Source organism: Leucoraja erinacea, chromosome 16 (assembly GCF_028641065.1).
Source record: "Leucoraja erinacea ecotype New England chromosome 16, Leri_hhj_1, whole genome shotgun sequence".
Classification (NCBI taxonomy): Eukaryota; Metazoa; Chordata; class Chondrichthyes; order Rajiformes; family Rajidae; genus Leucoraja; species Leucoraja erinaceus.
In genome coordinates this window covers 26,393,907-26,416,629 of record NC_073392.1, presented here as the reverse complement: position 1 = coordinate 26,416,629, position 22,723 = coordinate 26,393,907, and the positions used below count along the sequence as shown (strand labels likewise).

At 45.7% G+C, this 22,723-nt stretch overlaps 1 protein-coding gene across 1 annotated transcript in view; it reads right to left on the bottom strand.

Moving 5' to 3' along the window:
• The window catches only part of LOC129704687 (MICOS complex subunit mic25a-like), a 321,392-nt gene that overhangs the window by 125,026 nt on the left and 173,643 nt on the right, over nt 1-22,723 (bottom strand). Inside the window, exon 6 of the mRNA XM_055647979.1 lies at nt 7,003-7,073. Within this exon, the coding sequence (XP_055503954.1) occupies nt 7,003-7,073 (71 nt within the window). The remainder of the gene's footprint in view (nt 1-7,002; nt 7,074-22,723) is intronic.

Below are 22,723 nucleotides of genomic sequence, written 5' to 3'. Positions count from 1 at the left end.
GGGGCGAAGGAGAGCAAAGGATTTTTCGGGTCGAGACCCTTCTTCAGACTGATGAAATGTCTCGTCCCGAAAAGTCACCTATTCCTTTGCTCCATAGATGCTGCCTCGCCCGCTGAGTTTCTCCAGCATTTTTATCTACCACAGGAGACTGTGTGTCGCCACATGTTCGCCACATGTTCACGGGTGGTTGCCGGGGAGTCGCCTTCATGGTCGTCAGTAATTCCTGCATTCTCGGAACTTGTCGCGGCTATATGTTGAAAAATTAACGGCGACCAGAATGAAGCTGCCATGGAGAGTAGCGAGAATTCTCGTGCTGTAGGCGCAGTGGTAGTGGGTCGCCAGGAGGTCGTAGGTTGTCGCCGGTGCTGACCGGTGAATTTCATTGGCTCATTGGGAAAAAAAAACTTAAACGGTAGTTTTCAGAACCAAGGATAGCCGACCGGTAATATTAATGTCTGCCGAGCTTCACAGGCGCATGTCTCTGGCTTCTTAAAAGTTGTCTCCACTCCTCCCCACCCCGTCTCCCCCTTCTCTCCCTTCACTGTCTTAATTACAGCACCAACCTTCCTGTTCATCGCGGTGTGTGTCTGTATCACATTGGCTTTGCACCGTGTGAATTTCACTCAGACAGCGCTCCCCCCGCTTGCCCTGTCCCCCACCTGCATAACGGGCTGGTGAAGGAAGCGATGTGTGTGTGTGTGTTCCACTCTGACAGTCGCCGTTCCAGTCGCCGGTTTTTCAGCAACTTGCTACGCCTTGACAGTCGCCTGAAAAATCGCCGAAGTGGGACAGGCCCATAATCTCTGGAGGACATGGATAGGTGACGTTTCGGGTCGGAACCATTCTTCAGGACTGGTTGCTGCATGTGTATTCGTTAGGTGATGACAGTGTATAATGGGACAGAGTACAGAGGCATGCGACTCTCGCTTCTGACTGTAATTCAGACATATGAGTTAAACACATTAAATCTCAATAATTCTCTCTCTCTCTCTCTCTCTCTCTCTCTCTCTGAATTGACAGAAGCAAATGTAGCATAAAATGACGCAAAGTGCTGGAGTAACTCAGCGGGCCATGCAGAATCTCTGGAGAATTATGGATAGATGATGTTTCGGGTCAGCACCCTTCTTCAGATTGATAGTAGTTTAATTTAGTTTAGTGTAGTAGTTGAATTAAGTTTGGTTTGGTTTAGAGATACGGCGCGGAAACAGACCTTTCGGCCCATTGAGTCCATGCTGACCAGCGATCACTCGTACACTATTTCTATCCTACACACGAGGGACAATTTACAGAAGCCAATTTACCTACAAACCTGCATGTCTTTGGGGTGTGGGAGGAAACCGGAGAAACCCCGTGCAGCCACAGGGAGGTCGTGCAACCTCCATACAGACAGCAACCATAGTCAGAATTGAACCAGAGTCTCTGATGGGGGGGGGGGGGGGTGGGGGAAGCTGGAAGAGTGCTGGAGGGGTAACAAAACCTGGCAAGTGATAGGTGGATACAGGTGAGGGGGTTTAACTGGCAGATGGTTGGACAAAGGCCAGAGGTGAAAAGACAAAATGTATGAGGTAAGTAGTTGAAGATAAAAGAGGCACAGCGACGCAGCTGATTGTGCCGCTGCCTCACAGCACCAGAGACCCGGGTTCAATCCTCCTGACCTCATGTGTTGTTTGTACGTTCTCCGTATGTACGTTCTCCTTATGACCGCATGGTTTTCCTCCGGGTGCTCCAGTTTCATCCCAAATCCCAAAGACGTGTAGGTCTGTAGGTTAATTGATGTTTTGTGGATTGCTGCCAGTATGTAGGGTGTGGAAGGGAAAGTGGGATAACATAAGAACTAGGGATGGTCGGCATGGGCTCGGTGGGACTAGGGGCCTGTTTCGACGCTGTATCATTCAGCTAATTCAGACACAAATTGTGAAGCCAGAGGAAGGAATAAAGGTGGAAGGGGATGAAGGGGTGGTAGGGAAAGGGGAAAGGTAGAAATGGGTGCGTATCCAGATGGGGTGCAGGGACGAGAGGGGGGAAGGAGGGAGGAAAGGGGTTGTACGGAGCAGGTTAAACATTGTCACTGGCAGAGGCCAGGTGTAACAGTTTTCATCACAGCGTGATTAGAGATCACAGAGTGAGTGACTGGGACAGCACAGTGGCGCAGCGGTAAAGTTGCTGCCTCACAGCACCAGAGGCCCGGGTTCGATCCTGTCTACAGGGGTGCTGTCTGTATGGAGTTTTACGTTCTCCCCATGATCTGCGGGGGTTTTCTCCGGGTGCTCCAGTTTCCTTCGTAACTGGCTTTGGAAAAATTGTAAATTGTCCCTAGTGTGTCGGGTAGTGGTAGTGTGTAGGGGGTGGTCGCTGGTTGGCGCAGGCACGGTGGGCCGAATGGCCTGTTTCCACGCTGTGTCTCTAAAGTAAACTAAACAGTTTGAAGAGTCGACCAGACCTCTGTAGCAACCTGCAGGGGGGAAGGTTGTCTGTGGTAAGGCACCAGCTGTGAACATAGATGCCTTTCTGCTTATTATTCAGGTTTTAAAGCCAGCTGCTATAAATCACGCTGATAAAACAGGGAAGGAGAGGGAGAGGAAAACTCGTTGCAATGAGAAACAGGTTCATGCCACAAGCCAGAAAACTCAATCGCTGATACTGTCCGTTTGTTCCACGTTTGTGAAGAGCACAATAAATGCCACACATATCAACCGACTGTTGGTAAAGTGACCTAGAAAGGTAGAGAGATTGAGGCTCGCTGAGATAGAGGCAACTGCTGTGGATAATGGTGCTGTGAGGAGACATAACCTCACACGTACAAGCACACACACACGCGCACACATCCATGCACACACACACATGCACACACACGCACACGCGCACACACCCATGCACACACACACATGCACCCGCAAGGATTCACACACCCACGCCCACATGCACATGCACATGCACACAAACCCACACACTCCCCTTCCCTCTTCCAGCTTTCTTAACCCCCCCCTCTCCCCCTTAAAATCAGCCTGAAAAATGCTCTCAACCCGAAATGCCACCTATCCATGTTCTCCAGAGATACTGCCTGACCAGCTGAGGCAGGTCCAGCACTTTGTGTTTATCTTTGGTTGAAAATTAAGTCAAACTCATCTGCAGAAAAATCCACACAAGAACCTCAAATAGACACAAAGTGCTAGAGTAACTCAGCAGCTCAGGCAGCATCTCTGGAGACACGGACAGGCAACATTTCAGGTCAAGACCTATCTCCCTGACATGCTGCCTGACCTGCTGAGTTATTCCAGCACTGTTTCCTGTTTTGTGTATTAACCAGCATCTGAAGCCCCTCATTCCTGCACAAGTATAACAGGCTGAGAGACTTCAAATTGAACTAATTTTACTCTAAAATCAACAATTTAACGACATCATCCACCCACAATCAGGTACTGGTATTTAGTGTTTCAGTCAGCTTACTGTCACGTGTACTGAAGTTCAATTAAAAGTTTTTGTTATGGAAAAAGCTATACATGAATACAATCAAACCCTCCAGAGAGCTTTGTCAATTTTAAGTTTGAAATATTTTCTTTTTTAAACCAAATGGGTGTAGATAATATGGAGCTTGGTCAAGTGGGCAGCTTGGTGGCGCAGCTGATTAAAGCCGCTGCTTCACTGTACCAGAGATCTGGGATCGATCCTGACCTCGGGTGCTGCCCATCTGTTGAGTTTGCACGTTCTCCCTGTGACCGCGTGGGTTTCCTCCGGGTGCTCCGGTTTCCTCCCACATCACAAAGTGGTGCGGGTTTGTATGTTAATAGGCCCTCTGTAAATTGCCCCGAGTGTGTAGAGAGTGGATGAGAAAGTTTAATAACATAGAACTAGTGTGAACTAGATCAATGCGTGGACTCGGTGGTTTGCAGGGTCTGTTTCCATGCTGTATCTCTAAACTATTGACCAACGTTGAACATAGAGAGAGGTTCGTTCATGAGGACTACTAACTTAAAAAGGACACAAATTGCTGGAGTAACTCAGCAGATCAGGCAACATCTCTGGGGAACGTGGATAGGTGATGTTTCGGGTCGGGACCCTTCTTTAGACTTTATAGCTATAAGGTTATTTGGAACGTCATCTTTACTTTCAAGATTTGAAAAATGTATGTCTTAAATTTCCATCTGCTGTGCACATGCTTCACTTATAGACCACAACATAAGTATAATGTTTTATTGAAGGGAGGCATGCAGACCAAAATAGAAGACTACAACAGCTGTAATGTAGTGCTTTAATGCGGTAGGTTTAAAACTAAGATAGCTCAATGGAGCTAAGAAAAGGTTTAAAATGCAGGGGATTGATTCACATTGCTGAGTATTGATTGAATGATTGATTGAAAGGTACAGCGTGGAAACAGGCCCTTCTGCCCTCTGAGTCCACGACAACCATCGATCACCTGTCCACACGCGTTCTATGTTATCCCACTTTCTCATGAATTCCCGACACACCAAGGGCAATATACAGAGGGAAAATTAACTGACAAACCTGCATATCTTTGGGTTATGCGAGGAAACCGGGGCACCCGGAGGAAACCCACGTGGTCGCAGGGAGGACGTGCAAATTCCACACACACAACCTGCTCCTGAGGTCAGGATTGAACCCGGGTTGGTGACGCCGTGAGGCAGCATCACCACCGCTGTGTAACAGCTCTGCCTTTGTCTTTTCATCTCTGGCCTTGATTCATCTGCCACTTAAACCGCTTTCACCCGTATCCACCTATCACTTTGCCTATCCATGTTCTCCAGAGATGCTGCCTGACCTGTTGAGTTCCTCCAGCTCTTTGAGGTCAGGATTGAACCTGGGTCTCTGGCGCCGTGAGGCTGCGGTTCTACCATCTGAGCCTCTGTGCCCCTCTCACGTTACTATTCAACTACCAGAGGCCGCTCATGAACATGATGAGTAAGGGATTTAATTTTAAAGTTGGAACAAAATGAAATTTAGAGCATTGAAATAGGCCATTTGCTCGGCACCAGGGGCTCTTAGGCTGACCCAAGTAGCAGCGAGCGGCACGGTGGCGCAGCGATAGAGTTGTTGCATTCCAGCGCCAGAGATCCCAGTTCGATCCTGACTACTGGTACTGTCTGTATGGAGTATGTACGTTCGCCTTGTGACCGTGTGGGCTTTCTCCAGGAACTCTGGTTTCCTCACACACTGCAAAGACGTACAGGTTTGTAGGCTAATTGGCTTTGATAAAATTGTAAATTGTCCCTAGTGTGTGTAGGATAGTGTTAGTGTGCGTGGACACGGTGGGCCTGTTTCCACATGTATCTCTAAAGTCGAAAGACACAGAACCTACAGCCTGCCATATCCATAATATACAGCGCTCTTATCTATGCTAATCACATCGCTAGAATTTAGAAACTTACAAAATTGTTAAGGGGTTGGACAGGCTAGATGCAAGAAGATTGTTCCCGATGTTGGGGAAGTCCAGAACAAGGGGTCATAGTTTAAGGATAAAGGGGAAATCTTTTAGGACTGAGATGAGAAAAACATTTTTTACACAGAGAGTGGTGAATCTCTGGAATTCCCTGCCACAGAAGGTAGTTGAGGCCAGTTCATTGGCTATATTTAAGAGGGAGTTAGATGTGGCCGCCCTTGTGGCTAAAGGGATCAGGGGGTATGGAGAGAAAGCAGGTACAGGATACTGAGTTGGATGATCAGCCATGATCATACTGAATGGCGGAGCAGGCTCGAAGGGCCAAATGGCCTACTCCTGCACCTATTTTCTATGTTTCTATGTCTAACCTGCATTTATTCTACAACCTTCTATTCATGTTTCGATGCTTCTGATAGTCATAGAACATGGAAACAGGCCCTTTGCCCCAACACCTACTCCGACTAACATGCCCCATCTACATTTGTCCCACCTGCCAGCACTGGCCCTATCCTATCCACGTACCTGTCCAAAGGTCTTTTAAACGTTGTGATAGTACCTACCTCGTCTTTCTCCTCTTCGTTCCATACACCCACCACCCTTTGTGTATAAATTTGCCCCTCAGGTTCCTATTAAATCTTTCCCCTCTCATTTTAAATCTATGTCCTCTGGTTCTTGATTCCCATACTTTGGGTAAAAAACTGCTTTCACTCTATCTATTCCTCTCATGATTTTATATCTCCATAAAATCATCCCGCAACCTCCTGAACTCCAAGGATTAAAGTTCTGGGACCTTTCACTATAGCTCAGGCACTCTGGTCTTGGCAAAATCCCCGTAAATCTTCCCTGCACTCTTACTACATGCAATGAGACTGAAATGCTCCAATGCAGATGATATGCTGATGAATCTACCCTGGACTCTCTCCAATGCAGTCACATCCTTGCTGTAATCATAGAGTTCACAGCCATCTTACCCAAGCAAGATTCGGTGGTCATGAACTGCTGTGATTACAGAACGATAACAATACACCAGCCACGACAGGGACAGATCCTTTCTCATTCTGTGCGTCATTCTGTCCTCAACATCCCCGTGAATTCATTTTTATAATGTTCAAGAAATGTCAAAGTCATTTATGTGCAAAACTCCAAGCCAACCAAAGTAAAAGTGAAAGACTCTGTGCGTTCACCCTATCTATTCCCCTCATGGTTTTATACACTCATTCTGGTGCCTACACGGCCTACACATTAACTGTGCAGGATATTGAGCATAGACGTTGGGAGGTTATGTTGCATTTATAGAAATCATTGGTCGTCTGTGGCCCATCAGGTTCCCATTGAGCATTTGAGCAAAAACAAAACTTGAAGAAGGGTCTCGACCCAAAAACGTCGCCTATCCACGTTCTCCAAAGATGAAGCCTGACCCGCTGAGTTACTCCGGCAACGTACCTTTTTTTCCATGCAAACTAATCTGCCATCCAGCAGATCCTAAACCACTAAACAACCAGTCTTTACCTGTGGTACTGCCCAATAATTCCAGTCACATGTTTCCCCGACAGGGCAATGTACAACAGTTGCTTCAAGTACAAGAAATTCATACTCAGTGTACTCACTTGACTCGAGTGTCTGCTGCTGAAGCTGCTTCATTAAACTGTTCTGACGAATGCCTGTAGTACTCTGTATTCTGAAAGAAAATGAATGCACTGGTTATTTTCTTGTACATACTACACCGATGTGCAGCACTTCATCAACTTTTATTCGGACCTCCAACAATGATCGATAGTTTACTGGCATACATTACTCTAGGACCGCAGCTGTGAAGAGATCAACATAATGAGGCTGACCAAGATATAAATCTGTTCGAAGAAAAAACCCAGACATTGCCTATTACTTGTCATGAAACTTAAAGTCACTATAGAATAAACAGAATTAGAAAAGGGCACAACGTGCTGGAATAACTCAGCGGGTCAGACAGCATCTCTAGAGAACATGGATCGGTTCAGGACCCTCTACAGAGCTGATCTGAAACGTCACCTATCCATGTCATCCAGAGATGCTTCCTGACCCGCTGAGTTACTCCAGCACATTGTGTCTATTTTTGATAACTAAGCATCTGCAGTTTCTTTGTCTGAATCAGAATAGGTTTAGGTTTAGAAACATAGAAAATATCTGCAGGAATAGGCCATTCGGCCCTTCGAGCCTGCACCGCCATTCAATATGATCATGGCTGATTATTATTGTTTGTTATTTAGGGCAGCACAGTGGCACAGATGGTAGAGCCACTGCCTCACAGTGCCAGAGATCCGGATCACTCCTGACCCCGGGTGCTGTCTGTGTGTGGAGTTTGCACATTCTCCCTTTGACAGCGTGGATTTCCTCCGGATGCTCCGGTTTCCTCTCACATCACAAACACATGTGTTGTAGGTTATTTGGCTTCTGTACATTGCCCCTAGTGTGTATGCTGTGATAGGCAGCAGGGAAACAATATCAGGTTCTGAAAATCAAGATGAGATTGGGCTGAAAAGCCTCTTTTCTTGCCTGAAGAAGGGTCCAGACCCAAAATGGCACCTAGCAATGTCTGCCTGACTCGCTGTGTTGCTCCAGCACTTTGTGTCCCTTGTCTTTGAATTTGTTGTATGACTCACTCCACAGAGTAACACCACATCTAATTAAGGCTAGATTGTTACAGCAGTTATATATAATAAAAATATGTTGGAGGAACTCAGCCGGTCAGGCAGTATCTGCAGTTCCTTCCCACAGGCAATATCTTTAGACTGGTACAGCGTGAAAACAGGCCTCTCAGCCCACCGAATCCACACCACCAAGTCATCACCCCATATACTAGCACTATCCTACACACAAGGGACAATTTACAATTTTTTTTTACAGAAGCTATTTAACTTACATACCTGCACATCTTTGGAATTTGGAAGGAAACCGGAGCACCTGGAAAAAACCTACGCGGTCACAGGGAGAACGTACAAACTCCATACAGACAGCACCAAGGTCAGGATCGAACCTGGGTCTCTGGCGCTGTGAGGCAGCAACCCTAATGCTGCGCCACTGTGCCGCCCATTCTGCGGAGCGAAATGGACAGGCAATGCTTCGGATCGGGACACTTCTTCAGATTGACGACATTTCAGGACATGACCCAAATAGAATTTCCGTTTGTTTCCAAAAATATATTTTCCTCATAAAATGTGAAAATGCACAAGATGTTCACATGTTGGTATTCAATGTACCTAACCGACCATTACATTGCTTTGCATTGGTTTGTATTTAGCTTTAATTTACTTCGTCTTTACCCTGAACAGTAATCAGAGAGGCAAGAGAATTTAATAATCTCAGGGTCCTTTTTAAGTGCTTTGGTCAAAATCATTCTCTGCTCAGGGTGACTCTCCTGCTCTCCTTCAAAATGTGGAGGCTTCTGAGAGAGTGCAGAAGTTCGATAAGATGTTGGAGTCACAAGAGACTGCAGATGCTGGAATCTTGAGCAAAAAATAAAGTGCTGGATGGAGGAATTCAGCGGGTCAGTCGGCATCTGTGGAGAGAAATGGACAGGAGACGTCTGACCCAGAGTGAAGAAGGGTCCCAGTCTACAATGTTGTCTGTCCATTCCCTCCACAGATGCTACCTGACTTGTTGGGTTACTCCAACGGGTTGATCAACAGCCTGGGTTGTAGTAGTTTAGATTTGAGATACAGCATGGAAACAGGCCCTTCGGCCCAACAAGTCCATGCCGGCCATCGATCACCTGTTCGCACTGGTATCCCACTTTCTCATCCACTCCAGACACACTCGGGGCAATTTACAGAGGCAAATTAACCCACAAACACGTACGTCTTTGGGATGTGGGAGGAAACCAGAGCACCCGGAGGAAACTCTCGCGGTCACAGGGTGAAACGTGCAAATTCCACACACAGTCAGCACCCGAGATTGGGATCGAACCCGGGTCTCTGGTGCTGTGAGGTAGCAACTGTCCCAACTATACCACTGTGCCATCCAAATGTAGCTATAAGGAGATGTTAGACAAACTTGGATTCTTTTCTCTGGAGCATCAGAAGCTGTAGGGCAACCTCACAGAAGTGTACAAAATCATGGGATGCACGGATTGGGGGGACAAGCATTTATTTTCCCTGTGTGGAAATGTCAAATACTAGAGGGCATACGTTTCAGGCAAGAGGGGGGAAGTATAAAGGAGATTTGCACTGCAAATTTATCTTAATGCAAGACCAAAAGTTAAGGGTATACCACAGTGTCACGGCTGTTTTTAATGGAATAAAGAAAGAGAATGAAATTATAATAGAATGGTTCTCCCTCCTTTCTCCCTTCCCTTCTCTGTACCTCACCTGGACTCACATCCATCTCTCCCCTCCCCCCTCTCCAAGTCCCTTCCACCTACATCCACCTTTCACCATATATCACTTGGGTAGCTTACAACCCAGCGCTAGGAACGTTGAATTCTCTAATTTTAGGTCAATTCTACATACACTCCCCTCCCCCCCTCCCCTCACTTTTCCCGCCCTTATCCCACTTCCTCCATTAAAAGTCCGTTCAGCAGTTCCACAGCCCACAACGATGGATTCCCTCTTGGGACCACACCGTCCCGAGCCGACAATCAGCCTATCAGGAACCCCCCACCTCATCAGAGGAAAAACATTCTTGCCATAGAGGGAGTACAGAGAAGGTTCACCAGACTGATTCCTGGGATGGCAGGACTTTCATATGAAGAAAGACTGGATAGACTCGGCTTGTACACGCTAGAATTTAGAAGATTGAGGGGGGATCTTATAGAAACTTACAAAATTCTTAAGAGGTTGGACAGGCTAGATGCAGGAAGATTGTTCCCGATGTTGGGGAAGTCCAGAACAAGGGGTCACAGTTTAAGGATAAGAGGGAAGTCTTTTAGGACCGAGATGAGAAAATCATTTTTTACACAGAAATTGGTGAATCTGTGGAATTCTCTGCCACAGAAGGTAGTTGGGGCCAGTTCATTGGCTATATTTAAGAGGGGGTTAGATGTGGCCCTTGTGGCTAAAGGAATCAGGGGGTATGGAGAGAAGGCAGGTATGGGATATTGATTTGGATGATCAGCCATGATCATACTGAATGGCGGAGCAGGCTCGATCTAACACAGATATCTTCTGGTCTTCTCTTGCTTCCAGCTCCCTAATTTCTATGTTTCTATGGATAGCCCCCATACAGTCAATGTGAAGAAGGCTCCCAATCCAATACTTCACCTCACCATTTTCTCCAGAGATGCTGCCTGACCTGTTGAGTTACTCCAGCACTTTATGACTAAACCTTCCACCCACCGCAGGTTTAGTTTAGCGTAGAAGCAGGCCCCTCTGCCCACCCAGTCCGCTCCGATCAACTTTCACCCATACCCCGAAAATGCTGCCGGACCTGCTGAGATACTCCAGCACTTAGTATCTTTCTAAAAACAAAAACAGCATCTGCGGTTCCTTTCAGCTCCAGGAATAGCTGCTTCCCGAGAATTATATCTACCATAAATTCAAATCCACACATGCACTGACTACACCGCCCAACACGGACTTCCATCTGTATATATGTATATATGTATGTAGCGCCGTAGAATTTGTGCACCTATTCCCCCCCCCCCATCTCCCTTCTGTTTTGTTTTTTTTTTTCTTGTTTTTTGTGTAAAATTGTATGTATGCACTGAGTACGAGCAGCTTTCAGTTTCACTGTACATGTATAGTGACAATAAATGGCATATCATATCATATCATATCATATCATATCATATCATATCATACTATCCAGGCGTTATCCCAACTCCACCTATCTTCCAACTAACCCCCCCACCACAATCAGTCTGTAGATGGGTCCTGACCTGAAAGATCACCTATCCTTTTTCTCCAGTGATGCTGCCAGACCAGCTGGGTTACTCCAGCACCATGTGCCGTCTTTTTGTAAACCAGCATCTGCAGTTCCTTGTGCCTCCATATAACTTGACAGGCTTTGTCACGACCCCACCGCGCTTTCAACTTTTGCCCCCCCCCCCCCCCCCCCCATTAGTGTAATCAGCCTGAAGAAAGCTTCCAACTCAAAATGTCACCTATCCATGTCTTTCAAAGATGCTGCCTGACCCGTTGAGGTACTCCAGCGCTTTTGGAATAACTGAGCAATTCTGCTGGGAATGAGAGCAGGGCAGGTGTAAAAATATTTAAATTTAAAACACACATATTCAATATGGGAAGTGGAAGTTATTGTATTCAGGCAACACTTCAGAAAAAGACTACTTAAGCCTCAATTTACACGCAACACTTCACAGTATAGTTGACAGATCTGCGGGTCACTTCAAACAATGGAGTTCCAACACAGCTAAAATAACACAGCAGTAGTTTTCTTTTAAAGCATCGTGATAATCAACAGCACCGCTGTTTCCTATTTTTTTTTTAACTGATTATCGGGCTATCGATAAATCATAACTTGATCCTCAGTGAGTAGTGCAGGACTCTCCTGCTTCCGAGAGGATTCTTTCTGTCAGATGATGAAGTGGCCATCTTTTAAACTGGGATAACTACTTCATCACCCAAGGAAGGAAACCTCCAGGGGTTCCAAGACCAGGAGTACACTTTAAAAAAAGTGAGGAAAATCAGACATGAAGATATCGGCTAACGTTATTTTGAGGTTACTTAGATAATGCTATTTAAAGTGCTGAACTGCACTGTTTGTTTGGAACCAGCTAACACTGGTTTGTGGGTTTGTGCTATCATGAGGCAATCTTTTCAAAGATAAATATCAGAGCTGATCGTGATATAGATGTCACACTGCCAAAATCAGACGATCACAGGGCTTTAATTGGTGCTGTGAAAGTGGTTTGGTTTAATTGAAAGGCGTTGGTGTTTACAGTGCGGGACTACAGAGGGTGAGGCTGACACAGAACAGTCCGTGTGAGTGATGCAAAATGAATTTTGATTATTCTATTAACTACATCATCACAGTAGAAACAGCTTGCAAATTATAACAAATGACTGTGTGATATGTACAAGAACCTTCACATCGCATTGCTCCCCTTCCTCTGACCCACTCCAAATTCACGCTGGTTGTGACATCTCGCGCACAAATGTCGTCCCGCAATTTGCTGTAAACCTCTCCGATTCTACAACCCAACAATTTCACGTTCCACACACTCTGACCTTTGTTGACGCTTTTACCTGCTTCATCCTCAGCTACTTGTGCAGTAAGGTCGAGAATTTGACTCACTACCTCTCTGGTAAACCAGCATCTCAGTTTCTCGTGCCTACCTCTCTGGTAGTTCGTTAGGAAATCAATTCCTAGCTAGACATAAACAGGTTAGACAGTCAGAACCTTTTTCTCCGTGAGGAAATGTCAAAGACTAGAGGGTGTAGCTTTAAGGTGAAAGGGTCAAACTTTAAAGGAGATGTGCAGGACTGGTGATTTTTACACAGATGCTGTTGGGTTTCTAGAACGTGCTGCTGAGAGGTGGTGGTGGGGGCAAATACGATAGTGGGATTTTAGAGACTTTTGAACAGGCACATGGATATGCAGGGAATGGAGGGCTGTGGGTTCCGTAGAGGCAGATAAGGGTCGGTCTTGGCATCATGTTCAGCACAGACATTGTGGGCCAAAGGGCATGTTCCTGTGCTGTACTGTTCTTTGTTCTATGAATCCAGTCTCACCATTGATTAATTGAATGGAAGGTACAGCATGGAAACAAGCCCTTTTGACCCACCAAGTCCACATCGACCATTGATCACCAATAGAACTAGCCTACTCCTCCCTACTACAATCAGTCTGGGGTTTTTTTAATTCATTGAACTTTCTTTTGCTTATTATGTTATCTATGTGCATTGTGTTTACTCCTGCAAGTAAGAATTTCATTGTTCAAATACACTTGACAATTGACTACTACAACCAGCCTGAAGAAGGGTCCCGACCCAAAACGTCACCTATCCATGTTCTCCAGATGCTGCCTGACCCACTCAGTTACTCCAGCGCTTTTTACGCATGATTCGCATATCTGCAGTTCCTTGTGTTGCCCTTTGAACCTTGTTGCAAGCTTTCAGCCTAACACAGCTTTGGACAAGCTAAATGCAAAGCTCAGAACTCAATATGTGACTACATCTGTGGGCGGCACAGTCGTAGTAGAGTTGCTGACTTACAGGGCCAGAGACCCGGGTTCAATCCTGACCATGAGTGCTGTCTGTACAAATTTTGCACATTCTCCCTGTGACCATGTGGGTTTCCTCCAGGTGCTCCAGTTTCCTCCCACACTCCAAAGATGTACAGGTTTGCAGGTTAATTGGCTTTGTGTAAATTGTAAATTGTCGAGTGTGCAAGATAGTGGCAGTGTGTGGGGTGATCGCTGGTTGGCACGGTCCTGTGGGCCGAAGGTCCTGTTTCCACACTGTATCTCTCGAATCTTGTCTAAAACCTGACTCTGCTCTGGGTCTGTGGTTCCAATGCAAAATGAGCATTTTCATCCTTCCAGTTTCAGAAACATCCACCTAATATCTGTTCAAAATTTAATTTTCTCCAACTTAATTGATTCCCTTTCATCCTACTGATGTAGCCGCTTGGTAATATTCTGGATTTAACTTATCTGGACTATTTAATATTTCATATACAAATTTCTCCCTTAACTACTTTCCCAGCAGAACTGGAATTCTCCAATCTTCTCTGATAGTTTAGGCCCTTGACATCAGATTATTGCTCATGTCTTCATATCTATCCAAAGAGATACATTTTGTACTATGGCAGCTAAAAGCCAAATTAGTGCATTCATTATAAAGGTTGACATACAGCACAGGAGAGAGGCTTGTGCTGCGTCGATGCGGCTCAATCGTCCTTTTATTGCTTAGGTAGTAAAAGAAGGATGCACTTATGTAGCTTAAAATACAGGTCCTCCTCCGATTTTCCGGCACCCTTGGTTTAGTTTAGTTTAGTTTAGCTTAATTTAAAGATTCAAAGTGGAAACAGGATCTTTGGCCCACTGAGTCCAGGCCGGCCAGCAATCACCCGTTCCCTAGTTCTATCCTACACACTAGGGATAATTTACAGAAGCTAATTAACTGACAAAGGTGTACATCTTTGGAATGTGGAAGGAAACCAGAGCACCTGGAGAAAGCCCACGCGGTCAAAAACCCTCCTCACCTGCATCCACCTATCAGTCGCCAGGGTGTCCTGCCCCCTCCACCTCTCTTCCACCCTCCCCCGCCACAATCAGTCTAGACAGGTACATGGATAGGACAGGTTTAGAGGGATATGGGCCAAATGCAGGCAGGTGGGGACCAGATGGGACATGCTGGCCGGTGTGGACAAATTGGGCTGAAGGGCTTGTTCCCACGCTGTAAGACGATGCCTACGACTGGTTATCTAGAAAGGGTCCCTACCCAAATCATCACCTATCCATGTTCTCCATAGATGCTGCCTGACCCGCTGACTAGCTCAAGCACTTTGTGTCTTTCATGGAAGGGTTATTCTCTTCAACGATAAAGCTAGTCATTTGTCAAATTTACTAATCTTACTTCACCCACCATTTTAACGTGGTTCTCCAGTCTCCAGAGCATTTTATTTCGACCTAAACCCTCCTTTGATCTCACCGCAGAGATGGGGAGATGTGACTGGTTTTGGTTTCCCATTCCCTCCACCACTTCCTCCTTTCCCACCAAAGTTGGATCAGTGGTGCGCTGCTCCACCTAGTGTTAACTTATTTGTAAGAGAGAAAGAGAAACTTGGCAGCTGCATGAATTCTCAACTTCAGGCACAGCGTAAAACTGGCGACAAAAATGAGCAGCCAACCCTCATTAACGCCACCTGATTTTCCATCCATTTTAGAACGGGGAAGATGGAACATAGAAGAGTCCGGCCCATAAATTCTGTGCCGAACAACGTTTTTCTCCTCGATGCTGCCTGACCTGCTGAGTTACGCCCGCACTTTATGTTCTATGCAAGAATATAGCATCTGCAGTCTCAATGTCTGGTGGCTTTGAAATAAATAAATACATAATTACTTTTATCAGATACAGGGAACTGTAAATGCAGGTTTACAACAAAAAAATCCAAAGTGATGGAGTAGCTCAGCAGGTCAGGCAGCATTTCTGGAGAACATGGGTAGGTGAAGTTTTGTGTCAGGACCCGTCTTCAAACAGATTTGATTGTCATCATATTACTATTTGAAGAACGGTCCCAACCTGAAACGTCACCTACCTTGTTCTCCAGAGATGCTGCCTGAACTGCTGAGTTACTCCAGCACTTTGTGTCTACTTTTATTAGATGTTGAGGGAGGATTGCCTTATAAGTCGATTACTAGAAACAAAGAACTGCAGATGCTGGTTAATACACAAAAAGACACAAAGTGCTGGAGTAAGTCAGCAGGTCAAGGCAACATCTCCGGAGAACACAAGAAATTGCGGAGAATTGTGGACGCAGCCCAGACAATCAGGCAAGCCAACCTCCCTTCCATTGGCTAAACTACACGTCACGCTGCCTCGACAGGGCCACCAGCATAATCAAGGACGAGTCTCACCCCGGGCACTCCATCTTCTCCCCTCTCGCATCAGGCAAGAGATACAGAAGTTTGAAAACGCACACCTCCAGATTCAGGGACAGTTTCTTCCCAGTGAACTGTCCTCTCATCAACTAGAATGCAGCCCTGACCCCCAATCTACCATATTACAGATCTTCAGACTATCTTTAATCGGACTTTACTAGAGTTTATCTGGCACCAAACGTTATTCACTTTATCCTGTATCTGTACACTGTGGACGACTTGATTGTAACCATGTATTGTCTGACTGGATAGCACACAACAAAAAAGCTTTTCGCTGTACCTTGGTACACGTGACAATAAACTGAACTAAACTAAACTAAACTAAAACTAAACGTGACGTTTCTGGTCAATCTGTCCAGTTTACCGAAGAGGAGATGGAAAGGCGAAAACTTCTCCAAGTTTTAACAAGAGTATTCAGAAGAAGCTTTGGTTGATCCAATGTGCCAAACAGGTATCAAGCAGTCCATGTGTACTCCGTACAGCAAGGGAACAATACTGGAAATGCGCTCCAGTCCTTCCTTAATTGAATCTATTTTTGATAAGTAAATTATGAATAGTTGTCAGGTCCTATGAGGTATTACAAATCTTACAAATTGTATAGTTCTCCTCTGGCAATTTTCATTTCTCCCCCTACTAAGGAAATCCCAAGAGAACCCCACAAACAAGTAACCATGGAGAGAGAGGCACAGCTTAATTCCAGCGCTGTTACAGTTGGATTTCAGTAATGAGTTACAGCAGCTTTGGACGGAGATGCATCAGTGTTTTGTTGCCTTTTTGAGATGATTGAACCTGTTACCTTGTTCTGGCAACAGCGCAGGTTTCTGAAATTAGAAGGAAATGTGTGCGTTTATCACGCAGTGTAACACCGACTTCTGAAAAGGACATTTGCATTAATAATTCATAATCAGGGCGGCACAGTGGCACAGCTGGTAGAGCCGCTGCCTTACAGCTCCAGGGACCCAGGTTCTTCCCTGACCTTGGGTGCATTATGCGTGTGGAGTTTGCTCATTCTCTGTGTTAGTGATAAAAATTATTTCACAGGAATGGGTGGCACAGTGGCAGAGTTGCTGCCTTACAGCATCATAGAACCAGGTTTGATCCTGACTACAGGTGCTGTCTGTACGGAGTTTGTACGTTCTCCCTGTGACCACATGGGTTTCCTCCGGGTGCTCTGGTTTCCTCCCACATTCCAAAGACGTACAGGTTTGTAGGTTAATTGGTCTCTGTAAATTGCCCTAGTGTGTAGGGAGTGGATGAGAAAATGGGATGACATAGAACTAGTGTGAATGAGTAATCAATGGCCGGCATGGACTGGTTCCATGCTGTATCTCGAAACTGCATATTAAACAAGTGTCTCAATTTCCCTGGTGGCAGTGGGTCAGGCAGCATCTCTGGAGAACATGGATGGATGACGCTTCGGGACGGTACCTTTCTTTAACATGGATGGGTGTAGAAGGGACCCGACCCGAAGTGTCACCCATCCATGTTCTCCGGAGGTGCTGCCTGACCCACTAAGTTACTGCACTTTGTGTCTTATTTTGTAAACCAGCATCTGCGGTTCCTTGTTGCTACAGATTTACAAGCAGGCAGCCAAAGCTTTGGCATTGCTCACATCCAACTTGCTATGAGACCACGTGAGACCAACATCCTGTTCAGATGCATTGGGTTAATTCCCTAACCGACATGGAAATAACCACACAAAGCATTAGATTCCCTGGTTCAGTAACTTGATTTCTCACTCCATAGACACTGGGTGGTTTCCAACAGTTTTACTTTGGAGTTGCTATCCGGTTTTGATCCTGACTGCGGGTGTTGTCAGTACAGAGTTTGTACGTTCTCCCTGTGACTGTGTGGGTTTCCTCCGGGCGCTCTGGTTTCCTCCCACAATCCAAAGACGTGCAGGTTTGTCGGTCAATTGGCCCCAATAAAAATTGCAAAATTGTCCCTAGTGTGCAGGATAGTGCTAGCGTACAGGGACCGCTGGTCGTTGCGGACTACGTGTCTTCTGTATCTCTAAAGTCAAGCCTTTGGCTTCTTACACCTCATGTGGCTTGAAGTCAAATTTTGTTGGAATGCTTTCTTGTAAAGAGCCTTGGGATGATCTACCATGTTGAAGAAACAAAATTTGAACAAATTGTAACTTCTTCAGCAACTTCTGTTCCTGATTATTTTCAGGAGCTGGATGAAGAACTCAGACTTCCCATAAGTTATGGGATTCCGCGGGAGTTGTGAGGGACGTTTGCCTTCTGGCTGTGACGAATGAGGGCCAGATGGAGTGGGAATGGTGGCTCAGGACACCTTTTGCTCGCACTGGGTCTTATTAGTTTCTGATTGAACCGCAGCCTTCTGAAGGGGAGTGGGAGTGAAAGTGATGGGTGAGACGCAACAGCAATTTTCCAGCCAATTTATAATGACGACTCTGAAAGCAGGAAGAGGGAAGCTAATGGAGCTAACAAATATTTATTAATTCACCAGAACTGGATCAATAACAATCAATTCTCCTGAATAAAAAGATAACTAGGCCAGTACCTGACCTTACTGAACTTTCCCTTTCTGTCTTGGCACACACACTTTCCCTCACTGTCAGAGTGAGGCCACACACAATTTGGAGGAACAGCACCTTATATTTCGCTTGGGCAGCTTACAACCCAGCAGAAGCTTCCCGAACTTGCAATTTTTGAAATAATTAGTCATAGTCATACAGCATGGAAACAGGCCCTTCGTTCCAACTCATCCGTGATAACCAAGATGACCCATCTAAGCAAGTTCCATTAGTCCACATTTGGCTCATATCCCTCTAAACCTTTCCTATCCACATACCTGTCCAAATGTCTTTTAAATGTTATAACACCTGCCTCAACTACCTGCTCTGGCAGCTCGTTCCATACACCCGCCACCCTCTGAGTGAAAGGTTTGCCCCTCAGGTTCCCATTAATTCTTGTCTGTTTCACCTTAAACCTGTGTCCTCTTGTTTTTGATTCCCCTTCCCTGGGTAAAAGACTCTGTGCATTCACCCGTTCTACTCCCCTCGTGGTTTTATACACAGATTCTTGTGCAGGTGCATCCCAGCCATGCAGGATATTGAGTATAGAAGTTGGGAGGTCATGTTATGTAAGTTATGTAAGACACATTTAGAGTATTGTGTTCAGTTTTGGTCAGCATGTTATTGGAAAGATGTTGTGAAGCTGGAAATGGTGCAGAGAAGATTTACGAGGATGTTGTCAGGACTCGAGGGCCTGAGCTATAGGGAGAGGTTGGGCAGGCGAGGACTTAATTCCTTGGAGCGTAGGAGGATGAGGGGTGATCTTATGGAAGTGTACAAAATCATGAGAGGAACACACAGAGTCCCTTGCACAGAATAGAGGAATCGAGAACCAGAGGATATAAGATTAAGGTGAGGGGGGATAGATTAAATAGTAACCTGAGGGGTAACACTTTTACACAAAGGGTGGTGGGTGTATGGAATGAGCTGCCGGAGGTGGTAATTTAAGCAGGTACTATCGCAACATTTAAGAAACATTCAGACAGGTGCATAGATAGGACAAGTTTAGAGAGATATTGGCCAAATATAGGCAGGTGTGACTAGTGTGCATGTTGGTCAGTGGGGCACGTTGGGCAGGGGGGCCTGTTTCCCCGCTGGATGACTCGGTGACTCTATATTGAATGGAGAAACAAGCTAATAATACATTTTGCTGATTCAACAAATGGAGCACCAAGATTCCCAGTACAAGGTGTCATTAGTGAAACTACAAGATGAAAGCTCATTAATAAAGCTGCTGCTTGCCTCTGCACCCAGAGACACAGTGCATGAATATCTAGGTCAGCTCTCGCTGATATATTAGCATCTGAAAGGGAAGAACAGGAGGATTGTGAGTTTAACGGAGGCAATTGTTTGGTTTGGGGTTTTTTTTAAATTGCATTTCTCCTTTGCTGAATCAGTCAGAAAATGACATTGCCAAAGCAGGATTTCACCCTTAGCTTCACCATTACAGGGAATTCTTGACTGTCAATTCCAGTCCCAATTTTAATGGGAATTAGTTGAGGTGATCAGGCAAAGTGACAAAGGGTGATGGAATATTTAGTTTCAGTTTAGTTTAGAGATACAGCGTGGAAGCAGGCCCTTCGGCCCACTGAGTCCACATGAACAGCGATCACCCAGGCACTAGTTCTACGACATACACACAGGAAGCAATTTGCAGAGGGGTAATTAACATACAAACTCGCGTGTCTTTGGGATGTGGGAGGAAACCCACGCGGTCACAGGGTGAACGTACAAACTCCACACACGTTAAGCGCTCTTTGAGTGCAATTACAATATCACAACAGGATACTTCAGCATGTGTTCACGCCAAAGGATTGAGAAAGAAATAGCGACACAAAGTGTAGAAACAATAGTTCCAACTATTTGCCTATGAAAACAACTCCTCGCCTCGCTCGACCTATTGCATGCCACATTTGGTCCTGCCTCTCCCAGTTTTCTTCCCCCCTCCCCATAATCAATCTGAAGAAAAGCCCCGACCCAAGACGTCATCTCTCCATGTTCTGTAGAGATGCTACCTGGCCCGCAGAGTAAAGCCAGCACTTTGTGTCCTTTTGCAGGATGGAACTAGTGTATGCTCCCAAAGATGACAATTAAAATTGAATCTGAATCTGTATGGGTGGTTGCTGGTCGGCGCAGACTGGATGGGCCAAAAGGCCTGTGTCCATGCTTTTCCAGGCTTTCTAAACTAAACTAAAAGATGAGCTTGTTCATGAAGTGGTGAATAGCGCAGTGGGAATCGTGGCAGAGATCCGTTGCTGACAATTGAATTCCCTTGTCACGAGACGTTTCAAGAGTCAAAATAATCTGGGCCAAGCATGAGAGTATGCCTGAAGGTTTTCCTGAATTAGAACTTAAGGCTCATTATTGTCACTGCTATGCAGGAGTCCAATTTGAGTTAGCTATGCACCATGCATTACAACTAATAACGCAGTGTTTTCTCCAGAATTCAGTGAACGTTGGACAAAACACTCATTTTGTAGACCTTTCACTCAGTATGGCTCTCTAACTTGGCGGGAGTATCCCGGCAAGCCGCGGCCAGACCCACGAGTAGGCCCGGCTCGCCCGCCGCGGACAGGGGACTCGCGCTGAAAGCCCGGCTTGCCCGCCCAGAGAGGAAGGAACCAGAAGGATGGGCCAGTAAGCCGACCGGCTGTGGGAGGGAGTGTAGTGACTCGATGGTGGAGTAGGCTGCTGGAGGCCCAGCAACAGCCTGGGGCTCGGCTGGACTTGGCACCGCTCCAAGAGGTCGAACGTGTGGACAAGACGCGGCCGACAGTGGTGGAGCAGCAGTGGAAGACATCACAGCTACGCTGGACCAGATGGCAACGCAACATCGCCAGGACAATGGGCCTTCATGGTCAGGCCAAGAACCTCTACTTACAAACTGGGATTTAAAAATGGCACTGAATCTGGCGACTTTGTATAATGTCTCAGTGCACTACTGCTGTGCACATATACTGTATCTGGCATGCTTATCTAAGATGTATCTAAGTGCTTATGTACGTACTGAACTGTATAAACAAATTAAAAATGTTACCTCTCAGATTCCTATTAAATCTTTTCCCCTTCACCTTTTAAACCTATGTCCTCCGGTCCTCGATTCACCTACTCTGGGCAAGAGACTCTGTGCATCTGCCCGATCTATTCCTCTCAAGAGGAAAGCAAAACAACAAACTGGCACAAGGTGATCCTAATTCATGTGGATGTTCCATCTCTAAAATGTTGAGCTCTAATTGATGAAGCCATACAGCACAAAATAGGCCCTTCGGCTCAACTCGGCCATGCCGACCAAGATGCCCCATCTAAGCTGGTTCTATTACTGCGTTTGGCCCTTATCCCTCAAAACCTATCCTATCCATGTAGTTTAGTTTAGTTTTGAGATACAGCATGGAAACAGGCCCTATGGCCCACCCATGCCAACCATTGATCACCCTCACACTGGTTCCATGTTATCCCACTTTTTCATCCACTCCGAACACACTAGAGGCAATTTACAGAAGCTAATTAACCTACAAACCTGCACGTCTTTGGAATGTGGGAGGAAACTGGGGCACCTGGAGAAAACCTGCATCGACACTGGAAGAACGTTCAAACTCCAAACAGACAGCACCCGTAGTCCACCTCTGTCCTCTGGTTCTCGATTCTGCTACTCTGAGAAAAAGACTGCCTATCTATTCCCCTCATTACTTTATACACCTCATTAGGATCACCCCTCAGCCTCCCACACTGCAAGGAATAAAGTCCTAGCCTGCTCAACCTCTCCCTATAGTTCAGACCCCTTAATTTCTGGCAATATCCTCGTAAATCTTCTCTGCACTCTTTCTAAACCTATGCCCTTGATTCTCCAATTCTGAGAAAAAGACTGTGCATCTACCCTGTCTATTCCCCTCATGAAGTTATTGGCAAAAATGAACACTGTGTGTTTTTTGATATCTAAACTTGTGCGCCTGAAGCCAAGAAAAGATCAAATGTTCAATTTTGTAATTGGCATATCAGCCCAAAATGATTGCTGGTGTAATTTACTCTGGGCAAAAGCAAAACTGGATCATATAGCAGTGAAAAAATGGGTACTTTACAATCCTATTTCTAGGTTACAAACTGTTTCAAAATTGACTTTCTTTCTTGATCTGCTATAGCTCCAATTTGTGCACACGTCTTGATTGAAAGAAACAGCTTTTAAATATTGTGATTGTACCTGCCTCAAATACCTCCGCCGGCAGCTCGCTCCATATATCCACCACCGTACGTG